This window comes from Malania oleifera, chromosome 9, assembly GCF_029873635.1.
Source record: "Malania oleifera isolate guangnan ecotype guangnan chromosome 9, ASM2987363v1, whole genome shotgun sequence".
In the NCBI taxonomy this organism is placed as follows: domain Eukaryota; kingdom Viridiplantae; phylum Streptophyta; class Magnoliopsida; order Santalales; family Ximeniaceae; genus Malania; species Malania oleifera.
In genome coordinates, this window is record NC_080425.1 from 6,013,334 (window position 1) to 6,038,169 (window position 24,836).

A 24,836-nucleotide genomic window follows, 5' to 3' on the forward strand; every position below is an offset into this window, starting at 1 on the left:
GTTTCATGTAAAAATTTTAGTAAGGAAAATGCATTCATTAGATTGATAGAAGGAATATAGGTGTTTTAAAAATTAAATATTAAGGGAGGTCTATGAAGTTTTAAAAAAACTTAGGAGGGGTCACATTTATTTATTTATTTATTAAACTTAAGAAGAGATTAGTATTTTTTTGTCTAAATTTTTATTTATGCATGTTGGGCTCTTGTGTTTGTGGGGATTTCATTTGAGTAAATATAAGGAAAAGAAGAAAAGAATGCAACCTATTTTCAATTGTATTTCTTTATACATCAAGCATTAAAAATGAAAACTTATTTTAAGATGATTTAAAATTAAGAAAAATTAAGTGATAGTCATATGCGAAAAATAAATATCTTATTAATTCAGTATATAATTTATTTTTTTCACTTAAATTGATAAGTACTAAATATGTAAAAGTCGATTCATATATATTTTTATTTTCTCTACCTAATATTTTCAAATTCTAAATGAAACTCAGGCACTTGAAGTTTGTTATAATTAAGTGGGAGGTTTTGAGTGGCTGAGCCCCTCGATCCCTTTGTGCAGAAACTAACCCAAAAGGGCGGTGCATTAGTTCATTCCTCGTGATATGATATGGATATTATCGAGTTTGTACATCGGCTATATTGTTTGAACCTAAACACCATCTACCACGTTATCTGAAAGGTATTTTTCGGATGGATAGGTGGGGTCTCGTTTCCGTTCATCGTTAATTCAACGCTAGAGTTTCGTTTGGTGTATTTTAGTTTGATTTTGGTTGTGTTTATGTTTTTATCTTATTTGTTAGATATGTTTAGTTTTGTTGTCCTAATTAGGTTGGTTACTGGTGTTGGTTTTTTGAGAGGATTTTTCTGTACTCTCCCTCCTGTTTTATCTCGTAATCATGGTATTTCTTCGCCAAAAGTGAAGGTTTATTAATAAATAAATGGAGGTGCCGCCCTCTTTTAGTAAAAAAAAAAAAAAAAACTAAGTTTAAACTTTAAGGTGATATTCATTGATGATACAGAAAATTGTGAAAAGGCTCCATGCACGTTGACATATTGCTAAACAATTGGCGCATCAAAGTGGAGTAACTAAAGTCCTTATGTATCTTCATAAGAAAAGGGGATCACTAGATAGCTTAATATGGAGGTGAGCGACCACTGATCTTTCTATAAATTCTTATTAAACTACCTTGTTTGCTCAAATATAATTAATTAAAACAAGTTTTTCACTAATAATCTATGATATATATCATTCATTTAACTAGACTTCAGTTATACAATGAAAAGTAATTCATCTCCCATTCCATTTTTCGATTTTTTCTGGATACGAACTTGGGACTTCTAACATATAAATTTTAGACTTTAAGATATCCTTTAGAAAACAAAAAATATAAATTCTCATGAGTAACTTCAAACATTTATATTTTGATTTACAAACTTAATTATTACAATAACATATCAAGTTTTTTTTTTTTAAAAAAAACTTTTAAATTAGGTTAAAAATGATTCAAATATAACTTTTCGTTCTTACTTCAAAAAATTAGGTAGTTTAAATACATTTATTCAAAATTATCCAATTTCAATCAAGTAAGACACACACATGTGATATATTTAATACTAAAAATCAAAAGGGAGTGTCTTTACTATTTATGTCTTTGTTAAATATATTAACTTTTGTTTTTGTGGTTAGGGTGATATAAAGAGCTACAATCATGAAACCCACATACAAAAAGTTGAACAGTAACTCAAGAAGCCTTTGGGTCACTTGTGGGTTCAACCCAAGTTGATGTAGATGGTGATGAGGAACTCAATTAAGTACCTAATGATCACCCCACCACTCCACAATCATCAGGCTTTCATTTATTTTATTTTAAAGGAAAATATGATTAACTTATATGGATGTTGTTGCTCGACTTTTGTTAAATCATCATTCGATTACGACCACCTGAAAGGAATCAAACAGAAATGATTTGGGGGACCTAGAGTGTACTTCAAGGGATTAGTCTGATACTTAAGTTAGGAAATGAGAAGTTCATATTGTAACAGTGTGTTATTATGTTTATGAGGGTCATAAGTAACTTGAGGGTAAATACGTAATATATCAATAATAGTTTTGTAATCGTATCAGGGGTTACAGATAACTCAAGTGCTATCATGTGAGGTATCAATGGTTGTTTTGTAACAGTATCCCCTCATGAGTATGTGTATTGACTTTGGGTGGAAAGACATTAGCAAGTAAGAAGGAGCATCAGGGGTTCAATTCCAGGTAAATACACTTATGGAGCCAGTGAATGGTGAGAGTTTACTCTGTGAGCCAACGAGGACCGTGGATGGTGAGAGTTCGCTCTATGAGCCAGCGGGGAGCGGGGACTGTGGATGGTGAGAGTTCTCTGTGAGCCGGCGGAGATCATGGATGGTAATGAAGATGTGTTCCGGGGGTCGAGTTGGCCGAATGTCCAACTGATACACAGAAGTCGTGTTCGCATTCTGGACTTTACCCTGATCAACGAGACCTGGGGGCGGAGGACGCTAATCCGTGGGTTTGGTGCCGCACCAAGGGGTTTGAAGGTTCGTTGGTGGCTGGATTTCCTATGTAATAAGCAAAAAACAAAAAAAAAAAACAAAAAAAGTAACTGCTATACTGGAAGCAACATAATACAAGCATAAAGTCATTATAAGAAACATAATAATATTCATTTGGTACAACATAACCACCAAATTAAATGGAAATGGATGATTGACCGGAAAGGGGCCAATGCAACATGATAATATTCTTGCATAGGGTGTAAGTATTTAGGAATAATTAATTAGTCTTGGGTATTTCGGTGCACAAAACTCTCGCGTATATAGGGTCCCGAAAAGGGACGGATCACAAAATTACTTCAAAATTTATTCAAACTTGTGTAACTTTAAATTACGAGACATAGATATATTATTGAACTATATATTTAGAATATTTTTATAAAAAATAAAAATAATCAACATAGAAAATCTTCTCGTAGTGGTGTGGGGTAGCCATTACGGGGCGTGAGATTAGTCACTGTCGGTGCGGACTGTAAAAACGGACGTTGACGGCTGTGGATACCCGGCGAAATTCAGGAAAAAAAAAAAAATGACATTGAAGCACTATCTTCCTATATGCGCGTCTTTTGAAAAACAATTGATTACCAAACCTTGACATGGCATGACGATGTGAATGCAATTGTAACATTTCACCAACTTGGGCGACAAGAATGTCAAAAGAACAGCCAAAACGCATTAGGAACTACATACCCAAATATTTTTAATAATTTAATTAATAAATGGTGGGGCCCAAAATCTGAAGTGGTTTCCACGTCATTGCTTATCTGGTTCAATGGGCATTCTTGGTGGCTGTCCATCTCTCCTCTGGACTCACGTCGCATCTTCCCGTCCTTTCAGGTTCGGTGTATGGAATGTAGAATTGTATGATTTAGATAAGGTAGTATAAAAGTACATCAAATTTATACTAAAGTGATAGGAATCAAGATTCAAATCACGAAATCCATGTTCGGGATACTAATTTCTACCTTGCATGACATAAACTCTTGCACGCGGGAAGGGCACCGTGCATGCAGGTGTGATATTAGTCTCTCTTGTCGGTCCCGTCAAGTTATGTGTCAAGTTAAGTGCCCGGAAGAGGAATATGTGCTGAATGGTGATAGGGTTGAGAGAAAAATTCAATGCAATAAAAAAAAGAGAAAATAACATTTCTTCTTTGGGCTAAAGAAAACAAATAGGGGACAATATTCTAAATGACCTTAGGAATGGTTTCCTTTTTTGGGATGACTTCTTTTAAGTTATGCCACAACAACAAACGTAGAAATTTTCTAGATCAGTGAAAAAAATGTATAAATAAAAAAAGTAGAGATATTTTGGGTAAAAGATGTTGACCTCTTCTGAAATTTGACAAAAAAATAGAAAATCTTTCTTAAAATTTTAAAAATCTTAGAAATTTTCCTTAAGATTTCAAAAATGGATTTTTGCTCTTAATAAAATAATATTTTAAAATGATATTGGCTTATATGAATTAAATTGAAAAAATTGGCCAATATAATGTCTTAAAAACTAAATAAAAAATTTAGAAACTTAACCTATTCTCGAATTGAATGATTTACCGGTCCAATTGTTTTGAATCAATTAATTGTCATAAGTATGAAAAAATAATTTTATTATTATTTTATAATTTTAAAAAAATATATAAAAAATAAAATAAAATGATATCGAATTAAATAAATTAAATTTAAAATTTTGGTTTAAAAAATGTCTTGAAAACTGAATAAATAAATTAGAAATCTAACCGATTCTCAAATTGAACAATTTGCTAGCCCATCACTTTGGATCAATTAATAGACATAAACATGATAAATAATTTTATTATTATTTTAAATTTTTTAATATACAAAAAATAAAAATTACTAATAAGTCATAGAAATGCATAGTAATTATAGTATTACAAAATATTTGTTAGATGCAATTTCATAAAAATTTAATGACTAAACACATCATAAAAAAAAAACATAATTCATTATTTTTAAATTCAAGTAACCAATCAACCATAATGTTAAAAAAAAGCATAAACTAAAATTTCAATATTGAAATTTCGTAAATTAAAATTATAAGGTTGAATATTAGTTGTTCTTTGTAAAAAAATATGAGTGCTAAATAGATAAAAAAAAACACATAAATTTATATTTGGTTAATATGACCAATTCACCAATTTTTTTAAAAATTTTTAACCAAGATACTATGTTTTTAAATATGAATTCAACTAGACTTAGAAAGCATGTGACAATTCGACCAACTGATTGATATGAGTCAATTTTTAAACTATATTTTAAGTTTAAAGATATATTTAATCATCTAATTTGCATGTAAATTGTATATAACAATTTTTTGAACAATAAAATTATTTTAAGTATTTTTTATGAATTATTAAATTATTTAGTTTGCATCTATTTTTAATTTTTTTAAATAATAATTGAATTATGTTGTCATACTTATGTCAACTGGTTGACCCGAACCAATCACCTTGTTACACACTACCACTAACCATGTCGGTGTGACTACTGCTAACTTGGCATCTAACGGTTGTGTTTCTAGCTCGCATAATTTAATAAATTCCCGAGGCACAAAAGAGTGCGTCGCACCTGAATCAAAGAGCTCAACAACTTTACTTGAAAGCACATAAATGTTACCTGTAACTACATATCTTGCGTGCTCGGCATCACCCGAAGTCATAGAATACACCCGCGCTTGGGCGTTGCCCCCCTGGTGACCACCTCAGAGTGCCTGGTTACCTCCTCAATACTGAGGCTGTGGAGGTGCATAATTCAAGGTCACTTGACAATCCCGCGATAGGTGTCCTGCTCCACTGCACCGGTAGCATCCAGTTAATCTAGCCTTACACTTAGCTCAATGCCTCTTATGGCAACTAGGACAGGTAGAATGCTGAAAATTCCCCTGAGGGGCTCGAGATCCCATCTCCTGTCGTTGGCTCCTAAATTACCAGGTCGCCTCCATGAACTCTGGCTGGTACTAGACTGAAAACCCTGAGGCAAATGCCTCTTCTTCTGGTTTACTGCTCTCTCCCCATCCTGAATATTGGCCTCAACTGCCATGACCCTATTCATTAGCTCAGAGAAACTCTGAGTCAATAACGCCACCACCTGTGCGGGTATACCCTGCCTCAGACCTCTCTCAAACATCCGAGCCTTCTTTGGCTCATATGGAACCATGTGCAGAGCGAAATGGGATAGCTCTACAAACCTAATTGCATACTACTGCACAGTTATGGGCCCCTGGGTCAGATGCAAGAACTCCTATGCCTTCGCCTCTTGGGTGGCAACAGGGAAGTATTTGCCGAAGAAAACCTCCCTTAAACAGCTCTAAGTAATAAATGCATGTCATAGGCGCTGTTTTTCCACTGGTTTTGCCAACCTCTACCACCTCTTTTCTTCCCCCACCAATTTAAAGGTGGAAAACCGCACCTTCTGTTCCTCTATGCACTCCAGTACACCCAACAGCTTCTCCATCTCCTAAACTCAATCTTCAGCTGCAATCGGGTTCGCTCCTCCTAAAAACGTCAGCGGATCCACCCAGGTAAACTGCTAGAACGTGCATCCCCTATCAGCTGATAGCTGACTCTGCTCTTGGGAATCTCTCCAGTTTTCCTTCCTAGCCTGTCGTGCTATATTGCGCAGCACTGCCAAGGCATCGACGTCATCTTCACTAGAGGTATCCACATGATTATCCCCTCCAACCATGATCTCCTTTCCCCTGGGATCCATCCTAAAGATAGGATAGAGACCGACTTAAAAATTCCACATTTATCATGGTTGATGCAAGTATGGAACGGCGAAATAATATAACATATGAATTCAAAGAAATCATTTACACTATTCTGCTACAAAACCATCAAGGTACTGGCCTCTATTTATGACATTGACACTACGCATGTACTCGACCATCCTAACATCTCAACCTACATTTCTGAGCTCCAGTCTCTCATCCTAGAAACAAAACCATCGAAGGATTTACCATGATTTTCCTGAAATTGTCATTCCAGGAAAAACACAGAAGATCGTCGAAGGATTCCACCTCTAAGCTTGCAGACCAAGACTCACCTAATCTACCCATCCATATCCTTAACTTATCTCAACCTATACTCTGGTAATTATTAACTATCAAAGTCTGCAGAACCTAGCAAACCTAGGCTCCGATACCACCTATAACGCCCCGACCAGCCATGTGGGCCCGGGGTGCTACTTTAGTGATGTCTATGTACCTGATACCATAATCAGTAATATAAATGTAGCGAAATTAAATAGAATATCCTCCATAATCCATTGCCAGAGTTTTAAAGTACCTTTATACACAATAGTCTCCAATTATCCATATTATAACCCATTAAAATAGTACAACAAAAACAACTCATTCCATACACCCATATTATATACTTAGCGCTTCAAACCCAACTTATATATAGTAGAGTTCTTATTGACACTCATAAAAACTAACTAGCTATCACCTCGCCCCGGAGTTCGCTAAACTTGGTCTCGAGATGGTCTTGAAAAGATAATTTGTATATTGGGGTGAGACATTTCTCAGTAAGGAAGATTAAGTTAATATCAGTGTGTGGTTAGCATGTATATAGTGTTTACAGAAAACATTCATTCTTTATTTAACCAAAAATAGCTATTTACTTTATACTCACTTTACACAGTTGGAAATATTCATCTCATTTCCATGGTATGAACAATTCAGTAAATAAATAACCTCATTTACATAAATCTACAGATATGCATAAAAGACACATCCAGGGACTAAACACAATTTACTTCTCCCATGGTACGGGTTGTGCAGCCTGAAGGCTGGACTAAGTCTTAGGGGATCAATCCAGACAAAGTCAAATCATTCATTTGCCGCTAACTCTGACTCTAGGCATCCGCAACTTACTTTCAAGTCTAATTGCCTTATTGCTTCCTGGTCTGGACTGTCAGGGAAGGTACACCCTCTACTAAGGCTAATTGGTTGAGACCACCCTACACCTCTATCCAGAACAGTGTGGCGCACATGGTCAAATACTAAATCTCTAGCAATGGTACCGTGCTCATAACATAACTGGTCCTCAGGGTTCTTAAAGCATATCATACAATTTAAGTAATAAAAACTGTATTTCAAACTCATTCCGTATAAAAAAATTTGTCATATTATAAAACTCGGCCCCTGGCCGTCATATACATCTCGGCTCGTAGCCACTGAACATAATCCCGGCCCTCGACCGTCATTTAAAACTCGGCTCACAACCACTAAACATAATCTTGGCCCCCAACCGTCATATAAAACTCAGCTAGCCGCTGCTATATCAAATCCCTGCATTTTTGCGAACAGTTCTAGTATATTTCACAATCATTTCCAAATTCGGTTTCACGATAAATCATAAAATCATTCACCTCCCACACATTTTCAGTATTTTAAACATAACCCGTAGGCAATCATGAAATACAATATATTTAGTTTATAATGTCAAACCAATTTTCCACCGTTCATTTTTACTCATAATACCATATTATATATCTTAGGTTTGAAAAGTCAATTTTCAACGATTGGTTTTCAAACTAACAACTGAAAACTTAAATATACATATATCACATTTTAATCGGTTCAACTTTAATAAAACTCATGACTTAACTTAATCTCCTTACTTGTTTACTAAGAGAGAATTCCTATAACACTCCTATAGCCCACCCTACAACGATACGGGCTCCAAAACCCTAAAAACACATTTCCCTAGAATATCAATCATTAACCATCCCCAGGCCCATACACCCCTTTTTAAATAGTTAAATGCTAAATAAATAACACATTTCTACCCTTACCTTAACTTTGGGGTGATGTCTGGAAAGACCCCGTTCAAGAATCCATTCCGTTAGACTTGTAGAGAATTTCTCCCAGATCCTCGTGATAACTTTCGATCATTGATTCGAGTGACGAACGACGAAGAATAGTAGAGAGAGAGAGAGAGAGAGAGAGAGAGAGAGAGAGAGAGAGAGAGAGAGAGAAATATGGTTTCTTAATGAAGAAGAAATGAAAAATCATTTTTATAGACCGCTGATCCGGTCGCATTCGTCGACAAAATGGTGCCTTTGTCGACGAACAACCAAAGGATGTTCGTCGACGAAAGGAGGGGCTCGTCGATGAACCCTAAGCTTGAAATTCCTCCCGGAATTTCCTCATCGACGATTAGGGGTGAGCAAACGATCGGTTCGGTTAAATTCGGGTAATTAACTGAATTAACCAAAAAATTTGGTTAAATAATATCATTAACCGAACCGACCAAATTGATGAAGGATACCGAACCGACCCCGACCGAATTGCCCATTCGAATAATTCGGTTAACCGATTTTAACCGAAATCATTTAAAATTAATTGCTAGAAATATAATACAATTATAAATTTTTTTTAAAACCAAATCCAACTTAATTAAATACCTTATTTATTAATTTTATTAATGAAAATAATATTTTACCATAGAACAAAGAATCCAAATAGGTTAATTAAACTCCTTAATGCACTTGCATAAGCAAAATTTATATTCATAAATTATATTTAAAATCTAATTAATTAGTAATTCGGTTAATCGGTTAACTGAAATTTTTTTTACCCTTAACTGAACCGAAACCGATTAACCGAAATTTTGTAGAATTATAACCGAACCGACCGAACCGGGATTTTTACCCAAACCGAACTGGCCAATTTCGGCCTGTTAATTCGGTTTTCACCGAATTATGCTCACCCCTATCGACGATGCCTGAACTTCGTCGACGAAAACAGGGAATTCATCGACAAATCCTATTGTTTGCCCTAAAAAATTTCCTTACTTCTTTTCTTATATATTTCCTTATTTTCTGGGTTCGGGTTTCTACATTAAACCTTAAAGAGTTTTTTTGATAGTTTTAAAAAACAAAGGGGTGGAGTGTCATTTTCAGAAAACTCAGGAAATGCTGCTTGTTTTACCCTGATTGAAAAACAAACACATTCACAGTTAACACTGGCAACAGTTGTTTCAAATAAAACCATTAATGAAAAAAAATTCAAGTCCTTCATTTTGTTGCCTTTGAAAATGAGTGTCCAACAATCTCCTTAATTTACTCAAAACATCTCTTTATTTTAAAAATTTTAGTGGCAATCACCTCACATGGGATTCATATTTTTTTGGTTCCAAACACCACCCCCCCACCCTACACCTTAGGCCTTTTGGCTGAGCAAAAATAGGCCACCATGCATTCTGGGCAGTCAGTGCTAGCTTCTTGGTATGAACATGTTTATTTGATGAAGATAAAAACATTCATATGCGTGTTTTCCTCGCACTTTCCGCATTAAAAAGTATAATTATAATTCCAAAGCTCTATATGAAATAAACCTGGCTGGTCAAGGATTAAGACTAACATGCAAATGGGTTGGTACAAAATATCAAAGTGCAGAAGCACCTAATTTGCTTCCCTTTCAAAGAGAAATCTCAGGACCACTGTATATGCTTTCTCATCCAAAACATCGCATCTTATTTCGTTTCAGCCCACTTGGATTCCCAGCCTCTCTCTCTCTCTCTCTCTCTCTCTCTCTCTCTCCCTATGTGGTCTCAACGTGTCATAATTGATGGAGAAAATGAAAACAGCTATGAAAGGAGCGAAGGTTCGAGTATTTTCCATCTTATACTTATCCATAACTTCTGGTGTAAACACTAATGATAGTGGGAGAATTTGAACAACTGAAAAAGGCAAGGTTCGGCAGTTGAACAAATTACAATTAGTCAGAATCATGTAATGGAGAACAAAATATTGTTTGCTAATTAGAGTTGACACAACAGAACCTTAAAAATTTTTGAAAGACCAAAATTTGATGTTTCACACCAAAAGACTCTTGTGTAAACTTGGTTCCAACATTTTGAACGTGGGGAGAAGAACAGTTTCTTAAGTTATTTGATCAATCAAGTAGTTCTAATTAGTCTAATATGATTGCTGAAAATTTTCAGCAGCTTTCCACCGTTTAAAAAAGAGAATGTCAAAGTCGGCAAGTTTTACCAAACAGAGGAAGTGTTAGGTGAGTGACACTTGGTTCACTATAAATACTACATCCCTTGTTCCCTCCATGCATCAGCCACCTCGTCTTCTTCAAGTAATTAGTTTGCTTGCTTCTTCTCTTCTTGTCTAAGGAGATGGCTCTCTCTTTGCAGTCTGTTCTGTTCCTTCTTGCATCCTTGCTTCTCGTGCAGACCCTGGCAGATGCTGCAACATGTAGCGATTGTTTTGTTCAGTCTAGAGCAGCCTACTACCCGAATTCTGACGAAAAGGGAACAGAATGTGAGAAAAAAATTTGATTACATGAAAAACTGGGTAGATATACTTTGGTGTTATATGTACTGCTAAATATGAGATAACTGATTATTTGTTTAACATGTAGCTGGGGCATGTGGGTTCGGTTCGTTTGGAGCAACAATTAATGGTGGGGATGTATCGGCCGCATCCGACCTATATCGAAGTGGTGTAGGCTGTGGTGCTTGCTATCAGGTAATCATCTATTGAAACAACCAATGGTTAGAGCATGTGACTTTCTATTGGAGGTCTCAAATTCTAACCACAATAGGAAATAAAAAATAGTACTGATGAATAGCAACTTTAAAAAAGTTCAGTGACCAAACATGCATTTAACTCGGTCTGATTTTTCTTAAAGGATAAAATTTGAAACACAAAAAACTGTTCACAGTATGAATGAAAACACAAAACACAAAACAGTTCCAAATGCATATGCCATTAGCTGTGGCAATTTCATCACTTAATTTGCAGCATTATGTTGTCCTGAATAATGAAATATAAGGCTTGTGTTTTGTTTGCAAGGTGAGGTGCACCAACAGTAAATATTGCTCAGACAATGGAGTGACTGTGGTTATAACTGACCAAGGCTCAAGTGATCACACCGACTTTATTTTGAGCAGGCGGGCATTTAGTCGGATGGCACAGACCACAGATGCAGCTGCATCTATCTTAGCCCTTGGTGTAGTTGACATCGAATACAGACGGTAAGCTGCTGTACAAGCTGGATGCATAAAGAATACTAAAGAAGCAACTTCATGGATGAACCTTTCCTAAACGCAGACTTCTGTTTTCAATTTGCAACATGGTTATTTGTCATGATTTCTCAGAGAACTCACATATTTAACCATGACCAGAATTTTACAGAAAAAAAAAACAACTTGAAGTATTGCTTCTCAAAATAATAATTCTTAACTGATATGCTGACTCATGGAGCTCTCTCTCTCTCTCCCGCTCTCTGTACAGTGTTTCATGCAGCTACCCAACCAACAATATAACAATCAAGATTGATGAGAACAGCAACTATCCTAATTACTTAGCTTTCGTTATATGGTACCAACAAGGCAATAAGGATATCACTGCAGTGCAGCTATGTGAGGTACTTACTGGGTCTCCTGGTTCTCTGGCCAAAGTTTTTCCTTCATGTCTCAAGAGCCATGCCTCCAAAACTATTCTAGCTAGCAGTGGCATTAATCAATATTTGTACATCTTTAACATCCAAACATGTCTTGACTCTTCAATTAACCTTTTGTATTATTTCATTTTCTCATTCAGACACAGAATTTTGTCTGCAAGCTATTGGATCGGAGCTATGGAGCTGTATGGACAACTACCTCGCCCCCAAGGGGACCCCTGTCCATAAGAATGCTATTTAGCGGCAGTGAAGAAGATGAATCCTGGGTTGTTCCAGTTAATAACATACCCCAGGACTGGAAAGCTGGAGACGTGTACGACTCAGGAGTACAAGTCAGTGTGTAGCCAACCACACCAATTCCGTGAATGTTCATTAACTACATAACTACCATTGAAATAAACCCTTACCAGCTATCCTTCATTTGTTTTTCTATTCAATGGTTAATCCTTGTCATTTGTTTTAGAGTTGAAGAGGCATGATGAGAGTTGTGTTATTGTCATAATTAAATTATTGTATTGGTTGACTAATAAATTTGAAGGTTCATATACAACAAGCATGTAAGTTCTTTGGTTAAAACAATCTTTTTCAACAGTAAATAACATAGAAACAGGCTGCACCAATGCCCTTGAAAAGCCATCATGCCACTTTTGGAGTATATCATTGTAATTCAGCAATTCCAACTTCAGACAAGACATATTATTGTGATTAATCCTAATCAGTCATGATTGTCTTGAGTCCCATGCTATCATTACTAAGTGTTTTCCAGCCGAAGATTTTCAAAGAGAGGAAAGAAACAATTTTGGGTAAGATTTATTAATGACAAAAAAAATAATGAAAAATAAGCTGATGTGACTATATCTGCATCAGGTAAAGATGGTTTAAATGCATCCACTAGTGACTAATCTGTGTTCAAGATGAGTCCTTTTAAATATACTTTTTGCCTAGGTGATGAAAATAGCTCAAGAATCTTAGGACATGAATGCATGATACGGCTATCAGCAGTTCAAAAAGTTGTATTTTGAGGATTTCATTTGAAACAGTATTACTTGTAGCTGGATGATGCCAATGCTCTAAGCCTGGGATTGTAAAGATAATGATCACACAAATACAACCTTAGAAAACAACTGGCAAATAAGTCAAGAAAATGAAGGGAAAAAACACCCTTCATGCTAAGCAGGAGGCGGTTCGATCTTCATACTTTGAAAAATAAGGAATAAAATGAAAATAACGATCCACGCATGGTAATTTTTAAATGGCACAGAATTAGACTTACACAAGTATTCAAAATGAACTTTCTCAAATAAGATTTAAGATACAATCAATATAGGGAAATCATACAACATTGTCATTACTTGTCCATAATTTTCCTCTATTGCATTTATTTTTTCCAAAAACAAAAACATAGATTTGACTTATCTTTACAAATGTACAACATCATAACCTTGTCAATGCTTTTGGCAATTAGTTATCATGAGTTAGTACACACAACCTGCTACAGCTACAATGTTTTCTATAAGCTTGCCATGTTCTCTGCCATTACACGAAGAGTAGTATATTATGTTAAAGCATGTGAGACCATGAGTCTACTGAAGAACGACCCTTTGTAAGTGGTGGCATGTTTAGAGAGTACACTGGAGCCCAGTCAGATGAAGTCTTCGTTGTACACTAGTCATGCCTGCTAAGAAGTTCCTTTCCCAACAGCCCTCTCACAACTGTACATTAATTTTAAACAAATCTTCATCGATCGGTGTTTGTTTCTCATGGATAACTCAGATCCTCTACTCCATGATAGTCTCTATATGATAATTTCATCTGAGCGCCCAATTCACTTAACATGGAATACACTATTCTTTTCTTATGAGCCGAATCATTCTCTAAATTAATCCAGATTCAGACTCTCTGTAGTGCACTAGGCTAAGCGCCATGGCTTTTGGTAACTCGTTTTCCTCATCATCTTCCTCGCGCTTTCCACAACATCTCATTTGCCTTCTGCGGCATAAATGTTTCATAACAAAACGTAGGGCCTAATATCCCCTGGTTTCAAATCAATTGGTCGCTTGACCACAATCTCTCCCTGTTAAAGAGAGTTCTCAAACAGAGTGATGTTATTTTTCATAAATTCAAAGCATTGGAAATTGGAGAGCACAACACATGCCTCTTTGAAAATTTTTAATTGCAGCCATCAGCTTGGGATTTCTTTATTGCTGCCAGCACACCAACATTTCTTTATATTGCTGATGGCCAAGGACTCTAACATGCAATATGGGCTCTTGTGCTGTATTATTGCTCATGCAGTATGAGCTCTTGTGATTTATTATTTCTGCCTGCACACCAACACAGCAGCTCAGGAGTGGTGGCTATGGAATGCAACAAATGTGTATACAAGTTTGTATTTTGGCACAATACCGTGTGGAAGGAAATTCTGAATCAATGGAAATTATTTGAGGCATTTTTTTATTTACTTCAGCATGGTATCCAGAGCCAACTAAGGGACTCACATCCATCACCATTTTTTTTTTTTTTTTCTCCTCTGTTCTTCAGCCACTATGGCCTCTTCAGACTTCTCCGACAAATCCCAAACACCTCCTCCCATCAACACCACAATTCTAAACTTGGCTAGTCATTTTAATACACCATTAAATTCAATATTGAAAATTACTTGCTCTGGAAAGCCCAAATGGTTCCCTTCCTTAAAGGCAACCAATTGTACAGTCATGTTGATGGATCTTCCGTCATCCCTCCACCAACGATTGATAATATTCCCCACCCAGAACACTTGATCAGCTTATCATTTCGGCCATCAATTCTTCCTTGTCCGATCATGTTCTTGCGCAGGTTTTGGAATGCAAAACATCCTGAGTCTGGCCCACCTACACCTACCCACTTCTCCTCAACTCCTTCCACCTCGTCACATTCACCCACTCAAATTCTAGAGCCTTTGACTTCATCTCCTGGGTCTTCATCGTCTCACCATGATCGCTCACCTTCTGCTGTCCCAACACAGAAAAATCACCCTATGGTTACCCGGTCTAAGGTCAATACTCACTGTCCTCTCACTCGCACAAATGTCAAAATCCCTTGGCCCTCTAGTTAACCCTCCCTTGCACTCACCACCTCCCCAATTCCAGAAGAATCATAATCTTACACTGAAGCTTTCAAATTTCATGAATGGTGTGAAGCCATGAAAATTGAATTTCAAGCTTTGTAACAAAATCATACTTGGGATCTAGTTCCTCCATCTTCTTCCTTCAATGTTTTGGGGCCCAAGTGGATCCTCAAAACAAAAAGGAAGGCTGACGGCTCCTTGGAACAGCGCAAGGCTCGTCTTGTAGCCAAAAAGTTGTTGGGGAAGTGATCTATGAGCAACAATCGCACAAGCAAAATTACGCAACAAAAATACGAGATCAGATTTACGTGGTTCGGTCCACTGTGACCTACATCCACGGGAGCACACAAAATCCACTATAACTGCCGAGAGAATTATACAAGGAGAAGGAGGAGGCTACTGCCCTCAACTCCTCTCTCACTCTCTCTACAAGGATTCACTCTATCTCACACACAGCACACCACACCTCTTAGCAACACACAGCTCTCAGCTCTCTCACAATACAGCTCTTTGCACGCACACAACACAGCCCAAAACCCACACACTGCAACGCTGCACTCACACATGCTACACACACATACATCACATATATATACACAAATGGGAGGGGGAAGAAGTCAAACAGAGTGGCTGCAATTCAACATGGTAGGCAGAGTTTGGTGGCCGTTCGTCTCCAGCTTCAACAATTGCGGCTGGGTGGTGCGGTTGCTGACACCAATACGAGCCACACCCTAACAAAAGTTTCCATCAGCAAGAAAGCCTAGACCACAATGAAACTTTTTCCTTCATTGTCAAACCAGTTACTATTCAGATTCTTCTCTCATTTGCAATTTCCTTAAATTGGCCGTTACATCAACTAGACATACAAATGCATTTTACATGGTGATCTGAAGGAGGCCTTGTATATGCGACAACCACAAGGTTTTGTAAATCCTGACTTCCTCAGTTATGTATGCAAATTGAAAAAGGCAACTTATGGCCTTAAACAGGTCCCTCGGGTCTGGTTTTCAAAATTGAGCACCAAAAAGTTTTCTTTAGGTTTTACCGAGTCCAGATCAGATTCTTCATTGTTTATCTTTCGTAATTCATCACATGTGGTCTTAGTGTTAATCTATGTTGATGATATTTTAGTTACAGGTTCTAGTTCTTCTCTTATTTCTAATTTTATACTTGCTCTTGGTGCATCATTTGCAGTCAAAAATCTTGGTCAACTTCATTATTTTCTAGGTATTGAAGTTTTCCGAAATTCTTATGGTTTGTTCTTGTGTGTGTTAATTCAAATACATTACTGATCTATTGCATCGCACTAACATGTCCAATGCAAAACCAATTTCCAACCCAATGTCTACTTTTACTAAGCTTATAGCTCTTGATGGATCCACGGTTGAGGATCCTCACCTCTATCGTAGTGTAGTAGGTAGCCTACAATACCTAGCATTCATTTGACCAAATATTTCTTTCACTGTCAACAAAGTCTGTCAATACATGCATTGTCCACGTCTACCTCATTGGCAAGCAGTCAAAAGAATCCTATGTTACCTTAAACTCACTCACAACTTTGGTTTTCATTTTTCTCCTTCATCCTCATGCAATCTTTCTTGGAAAGATGGCGAAGTTACTTTAGTAAGTTGTTTAATGGAAACCAAATAGATAAACTTGGAATTGTCAAATGAGGAAAATACTAAAAATATGAGATTTATTCGCAAAATTTAAGTTAACAAAGTTAAGTTTGCACTAAAAAAGATGAAAAATGGGAAAGTTATGGGACTAGATAACATCCCAATTGAAGTTTGGAAATGCTTAGGTGATAACGGAATTATATGCTTAACTAATTTATTTAATACAATTGTAAAAACTAAGAAAATGCCAGATCAATAGAGGAAAAGCACTTTAATATCTATATACAAAAATAAAGAAGATATTCAAAATTGTAATAACTATCGTGGAATTAAACTTATGAGTCATACGATGAAACTATGGGAAAGAGTAATTGAACAAAGATTAAGGTTAGAAACGAAAGTGTCAGAAAATCAATTTGGTTTTATGCTTGAGAGATTTATCACATAAGCTATTTATCTTTTAAGAAGATTAATGGAAAAGTTTAGGGAAAAGAAGAGGTACTTGCATATGATATTTATTGACCTAAAGAAAGCATATGATAGGATACCTAGGAAAGTTCTATGGTGAGTTTTAGAAAAAAACGGTGTATGTAGTAGGCATACTAATGTCACTAAGGATATGTACGATGGAGTAATGACTAGTGTAAGAACTATAGATGGAGAAACTAGAGAATTTCCAATCACCATAGGTATACATCAAGGATTTGCTTTGAGTCATTATCTTTTTACTTTAGTGATGGATCAATTGACTAAAAGTATTCAAAAGGAGGTTCCATGGTGTATGTTGTTTGCAAATGATATTGTATTAATTGACGAAACTAGGGACGGAGTAGAGGCTGAGTTAGAATTATGGAGAGAAGCTTTGGAATCTAGAGGCTTTAGGATAAGTAGAAATAAGACAAAATGTATGAAATGTAATTTTAGTAATGATAGGAGGAATATTGGAGACAAAGTTAAACTTGATGATGAAGAAATAAATAGCACTTGTAGATTTCAATACCTTGGATTTATTATGCAAACTAAAGGAGAAATTGAAAATGATGTAATGCATAGAGTTAAAGCAGGTTGGGTAAAATGGAGAAGTGCTTCAAGTGTGCTCTGTGATCGTAAAATACCCTTAAAATTGAAAGAAAAGCTTTATAGGACAGCTATAAGACCAGTTATGCTATATGGATCGGAATGTTGGGCGACAAAGAAACATAATATCCAAAAAGTAAAAGTTACTGAAATGAGAATGCTTAGATGGATGAGGGGTATAACATTGAAAGGTAAATTAAGGAATGAACATATTCGTGGTAAGTTAAGTGTAGCTTCTATAGAAGATAAGATAAGGAAGGAGCGACTTAGATGGTATGGGCACTTGCAACGTAGGCCACATAGTGCACCTGTGAGGAATAGTGACTTAGTTACTGTTTGGGGGGGGGAGGAGAAGGGGTAGAGGTAGACCTAAAATAACTTGAGAGGAGATAGTGAGTAAGGATTTAATATCCTTGAATCTATCAAAAGAAATGATCTATGATCACATAAATTGGTGGAAAAGGATTCACATAGCCGACCCCACCTAGTGGGACTAAGGCTTGATTTTGTTGTGTTGTTGTTGTATCCTTATGCAATCTTTCTGCTTTCTCCGATGTTGACTGGGCTGGTTGCTCTAATAATAGAAAGTCCACTGGTGGGTTTTGTGTCTACTTTGGATCGCATCTTGTGTCATGGGGTTCCAAAAAGCAACCAACGATTGCTAGATCATCCATGGATGTTGAATATAAAGTTGTTGTCAGTACAACTTGTGAGCTTATATGGATTCAATCTCTTTTAAAAGAGCTTGGAACATTTTTGTCTAAACCTCCAACAATGTGGTGTGATAACTTGGGGGCTACCTACCTGTCGGTTAATCCAATTCTACACTCTCGCACTAAACATGTAGAACTGGATTATCACTTTGTGCGAGATCGTGTAGCTGCCAAAACTCTTCAAGTATCCTTTCTTTCCAGCAAAATCAAATAGCTAACATTTTCACAAAACCACTTTCCACTTCTCGGTTTTTGCTACTATGATCAAGCCTCTCCATTTGTTAGGTGCCACTCGAATCGGGGGGGTGGGGGTGTTAAAGAGAGTTCTCAAATACACTGATGTTACTTTTCACAAATTCAAAGCATTGAAAATTAGAGAGCACAACACATGCCTCCTTGGGATTTTTTAATTGCTACCAATAGCTTGGGATTTCTTTATTGCTGCCAGCACACCAACATTTTTCTTTTATTGCTGATGGCCAAGGACTCCAACATACAATATGGGCTCTTGTGATGTATTATTGCTCATGCAGTATGGGCTCTTGTGAATTGTGATTTATTATTGCTACCGCACACCAACAGCAGCATGGCAGCAGCTCAAGAGTGGTGGCTAAGGAATGCAACAAATGTGTATATAAGCCTTTATTTTGGCACAATACCGCGTGGAAGGAAATTCTGAATCGATGGAAATTAGTTACAGGCATTTTGTTATTTACTTCAGCACTCCCAAACTCTAGACTGCCTCCATAGGCATCTTACTTATAATGTACTCTGAATTTTTCGTCAGATGAGCTCGGGCAAGGAGATCAGCCATGCACTAGTGCCCAACAATCTTGCATACTTGACGCATATTATTGAAGTTCCATCAACCCTCCAAGACCATTCCAGCATGGGTACAAGCAAACAAAATGCGAACAAAAGCAGCAGTATTTAAATAACCCTCTGATCATAATCTTTAAGAGCCAACATGGTGTCACAAGAAACTAAATTTTGAAGCGGCATATGATCAAAAAGCTCACGAGCCCCTGCAATATCTCCAATCCTTGCATACCCATCAATCACACAATTCCAAGAAACAACATCTCAAGCTGGCAATGGCATCCTCTCAAACAACTCTTTCGCGGCCTTCATGTCCTCAATTCCCACATAACCTGCAATCATAGAGTTTCAACTAAAAACATCTCTTCCCCACATTTCATCAAAAAGTTCACGTGCAGAACCCCCAACTCCCCATTCTTCACATACCCATCAATCACTGAGTTCCAATTAACCAATCCCGAGTCGGAACTTGCATCAAACAACACGCGTGCAGCCCAAGTTCTTCCACAAACAGAAAAGAAATGAATCAGAGAGTTCCGAACAAACAAATCAAGATTAAGCCCATACTTAAATATCAGAGCATGAGTCTTTTCCCCTACCAGGACCTACCCAAGCTCCACGGAGATCTTCCACTAGGAGCAGGAAGGTGTAATGATTTGGCAGGACCTCTTTACCCACCATTTGCTGAAAGTAGATGGCAAGAGCTCCATGTGGGTCATTGAAATTCACAGAACTCCTCACGACGATGTTACTCTTCGAGGCGATCAAATAGAGTCACGGCGTGTTTGGCTGCCACAGAGCTGAAACAATATGCATAAATGACTATCTAGTATATTTAAATATTTATGAATTTTATAAATTTAATATTTAATAATTGATTCCAAATTAAACAATATGCATATTTTTAATTCAACATTGACATAAAATTTTTTTTAGAGTTCTACTAGAAACACAAACTTTAATTAGCAAAATAAATTTAAAATTTGTAATCACATTCATTGTCTTCTTTTGTTTTCCTCATCCAAATGAGATCCCACAACGGGATTTCATTCACCTTCTTCAATATGAAATCTCACAATCTGCTCTCTTACATTTTCCAAGCCACAAATTTAATTTGAATAAATTAAAGTTAATTGCCCTTATATAAAAATTTAATAGAATTTTAAGTAAAACAAAATTTAATATAATTTTACTAGCAAATCAATTGAGGAGAAGAGCGGGATCATTTAAATAATCATGTAAAAAATTCGACAATAGTCACTAGCTCTATGTTTGGAGAAATCTTAGATTTGAAGTTGTATTAGATTTGAATAAGATGTAATATAAAATTATATTAAATTTTGTTAAAATTAACTCGAATCCAAATCTAAGGTATGAAATCCATGCCTCCAAATGCAGTGAGGTATAGTAGTTGATTCCAGATGAGGCTTCCAAAACTCATACCCTACATTGACGATTTGGATTTTAAGTTTTAAAATTTGGATTTATGTAAATTTAGACAAAATATAGTATAAAATTATATTAAATTTCTTTTACATCCACACAAATCTAAATTTAAAGTGTCAACTTCATGCTCCCAAACACTACCTTAGCAGATTTGTGAATAAATGTGGAGTTGAGAGATAAAAATATTGGAGATGAACAAGCAAACAATTACTTCCATTGCATGTTTTACCCATAAAAGATGAAGACGTCGATGCCATTTGGTATCATTGTCAAATTTATACACAATTTTTTTAAAAAAAATTAAAAATCAAATATATGCGTACAATATACATAGTGGAATATGGGTATGTTTGTTTTGGTAGCTTGGCTCGGTTAAGTTAGGTTAAGTATCCTCAGCCTATATTTTGTAGAATAAAGGTGTGAGGTATGATTGGCTGAAAGGGAAGAACTTAACTCATTTACATGGTTTAAGACTGGTCGATCCATCCTTATGGGCTAATAATGGTTAAGTAATCAGAGTTGTCATTTGTTTCCCTTTTTTCATTATATTATTATTATTTTTGTTAGTCTTATGTTTGATAGTTTGTAATTCAGATATTTGATTTGAATTTATCTATATTTGGGTACAATGCATATAAAAATGGTACTGAGGATCCTAATTCAAATTCAAAACCTAAAATTCATGATTTAGGTGTTTTAGTCTTTTGAATGGTTAACCTATCCTTTATAAATGATAGTCCAAACATAAGAAAGGATAGTAATTATAAAAAGTCTAATCATATTTTTGGACAAATTATATATTAGGTATATCATGTGTACACACTAAATAGAATATGAGTTTACCAAATATACAAAAATAATTATAAATGTTTAATTTAATTAAAATAAAAACATATAGTGAAATTATATTAAATTTAGGTTATACATGTAGCTAATATTTTTAAGAGGGGATACTCACATATCCCAGGCATTTCCCAAACAAGAAGTCTCTTCAAAGCCCAAAGCATAAACTCCTTCTCAAAACTCAAAGTTCCTTTTAAATTTCTTTTGCATCTCTCTACTCTTACCCCCACTTGGACGTGCCATAAAAGTCCTCAAAAAAAAATTATTTGTAGACCACCTAAAAGAAGGAGGGAAAAAATCACTTGAATTTGAACTCAAAAATTCAAATTCAAACTAACAACAACCAACCAACAACTACTAATTGCCTTGATCATTGTATGATACGTGGCAATTTCCAAAACACTTAGTATGCCCAAATTCATTAGTAAATCAAAGTTCAAAATTTTGAAATTTAATTGGCTTGGTCAACCACTTGCAAAGGTTGATCGATTGCTATTGGGAGGCGCCAAAACCAAAGAAGAGAAATAGGGCCAATCGGCCCCAATAAGTGGTTGGCATCCTATGCTACAATCTTTTCTCTTTGAATTTGAGCTTAATTATTTTGCATATATTCAACTAGATTTTATTTAGTTGGACAAAAAAATAAATGACTATCATTCAACATAATGCAATCAACATCAAAATTTTCACTCAAAAACAAACCAACATCATCATCACCATTTTCAATTTTATAAACAATTGTCACCTGAACCCAAATCCATAGCCAGTATTTTCTCCATTTCTTGCATCCACATTTCAGCTTTTATCATATCGGTGCCACCCTCAAAAGACGAGGGTTTCAGACGGGTAAACTGATCAATGATGCAATCCTGATGCACCGGTGGATAGCTCGTTCCCCCAAAATCCTGCCTCATTTCTTCCCTAACTTGACGAGCAATACCTTGTAATAGTCGAGAGGTGTCAACCTCGTCTCCGCTGGAAGCTCCCATTTCGCTTCCTCCTCCTTCATCCACGCCCTTGCCTGTAGGATCCATTCCTAAATATAAATGTACAACAAAGGCAATTTAGAATCTCCACATCCTTATATATTGGACATAATCACAAAACGTAAACCAAATTAATATCCATATTCTCAATTAAACATCCAACATCCATTTGTCCACAATCATTAGAACTCCTAAATTTAAATTCCAAATCTCGGTTTCATAACTCGGAAACATCACCGTCAATGGATTTACCATGGTTTTCTGAAACCGTTGACTGATTCAAAAAATCACAAAAGTCTGTCAAGGGATTTTTGCCTCCAAATTACAAAACAACCTCAAACTTCTGCAAATATCCTATTCTACCCTTTCCTACCCTCATTCTGTTGACACCTATACTCTGGTATTAATCTGCCTAAGTCCGCAAAACCGTTATGCTTTGATACCAACTGTAACGCCCTGGACCCGCCACATGGGGCTCAGAGGGTTGAGAGACCGACACGCGTCTCTGATACCATTCACGCAGCGAAAAAATAATAAAAATAACCTCAAACACAAAAATACCAGAGTTCTATATCTACACATCAACAAACTTATATCATATAGTCATGTTTACCATATTACAAAACCATGAAAGAAATATAAAGAACTATAAAAAAAAGACTAATACATATCCGTTCTAGTTTCACTCACAAAACTACTCGCCCTTGAGCTATCTAAGCTCGATCTTCTGGATAACTTGAAAAGATTTAACATAAGACGGGATGAGACATCTCTCAATAAGGAAGAAACAAATTATAACGGTGTGTGGCCGAAGTGTTTAATATACAATTAAAATATCCATCCAAAATGCATTCACAATCCATAAGTAGCTCAAAATATCGTGCCCATGATCACACAAGGTTAACGTCTTTACCATCCCATGACATACTGGTAATTCTATGAGAATAGAGAAATCTACCCGTCCATACAAGTAGTTTCTCTTTGCTCTAGTTCTAACACCAGGGTACTCACCTTTCTTAGTAAGCCCTTGGGTTATGTATTTAGGTAAAGTCACTGAGAATAGGGAAGGTCACCCACCCATACAAGTGGCTTCCCTTTACCCTGACATCCATAAGTAATTACCACAGTACTCGCCTTCCTCAGCAAGCCCTCGGGCGGAGTGATCTACTTTACCCTAAATACTTAATTAATTAAGTCACACATAGTCAACCATATTCATTTCAATCATACCCACACAGGGTCTACATCCACATATCACGTAATTGTCCACACAGGACTATCAACCATTGCATACATGTCCACACGGGACTGTCAAATACAACATATATTACATGGTCCACACAAGACAAACCAACCACACATCATATATGTCCACACAAAACTGGTCCACACAGGACAAACAAATATCCCGTTCATGGTAAAAAGGTAAACAACCTCCTCATACCACTGCCAATGCTTACCTCCCAGTATAAATGCCCATATAATGACCTCCTCATACCATTGCCAATGTTATATAATGGTTATACCAGGTACGATATAACGACCTCCTCATACCACTATCAACACTATATCGTAATATACATGAACCACAGCAAACCAATCCTTCAACATATTCACAGTTTTGTCGCAATATATACAACATCAGTATCCACAATCAAATAGTATTTTCACCCAAACAAAGTTCACAACCCAACCAAGTATATTCAACTAGGCAAGAATTACAGCCGAATACTATTCACCATTCCACAAAGTCCACAATCATTTTATTTACAAGAATGGTTTCAACCACACAATTTTTCCCAATATAATATATATATATATATATATATATATATAATCAATATTTCCAATACCAATTTGTTTTAGAAAATTATACCTGTATATGTAGGAATTGTTACCCAAAATTAATCATTTTAAAATTATTAAAAAGCCATTATAAAATATTTCCCCTTACTTGCTCCTTGAAATTCGACCCAAAAACAACGAAACGAGACCCTGTATTCCAAAAATTCTAAATTCCTCAAATCTTAGAAAAACACCCTTATAATACTTCCTATGCTCCAAGTAACAATATTTGTTAAGGAAATTTCAAAATAACTCACTTACCTTGGTTTTGGGATGTTTCCCAAACTTCTTAAATCAAAAATCCACTCCGCCTATAATGCAGAGAATCTTACCAGGAGTCTCGTGGTAGCTTCCGA

The 24,836-nt window shown here is 36.1% G+C and overlaps 1 protein-coding gene across 1 annotated transcript; it reads left to right on the forward strand.

The window, feature by feature from the left end:
- The first annotated feature begins 10,262 nt into the window (after positions 1-10,262).
- LOC131164325 (expansin-like B1) lies at positions 10,263-12,573 on the forward strand. The gene is made up of 5 exons (XM_058121434.1): positions 10,263-10,882; positions 10,983-11,089; positions 11,417-11,598; positions 11,858-11,990; positions 12,167-12,573. Exons 1-5 carry the CDS (start codon positions 10,738-10,740, stop codon positions 12,368-12,370), a joined length of 771 nt encoding a protein of 256 aa, XP_057977417.1. The 5' UTR covers positions 10,263-10,737; the 3' UTR covers positions 12,371-12,573.
- Positions 12,574-24,836: the final 12,263 nt, after the last annotated feature.

What these genes read in the sequence shown, in the direction of transcription:
- LOC131164325 (XM_058121434.1), top strand. Translation starts at nt 10,738, where the DNA reads ATGGCTCTCTCTTTGCAGTCTGTTCTGTTCCTTCTTGCATCCTTGCTT. An exon ending in TGACGAAAAGGGAACAGAAT is followed by an intron (nt 10,883 to 10,982) that starts GTGAGAAAAAAA and finishes TTTAACATGTAG; the next exon opens with CTGGGGCATGTGGGTTCGGT. An exon ending in GTTGACATCGAATACAGACG is followed by an intron (nt 11,599 to 11,857) that starts GTAAGCTGCTGT and finishes CTCTCTGTACAG; the next exon opens with TGTTTCATGCAGCTACCCAA.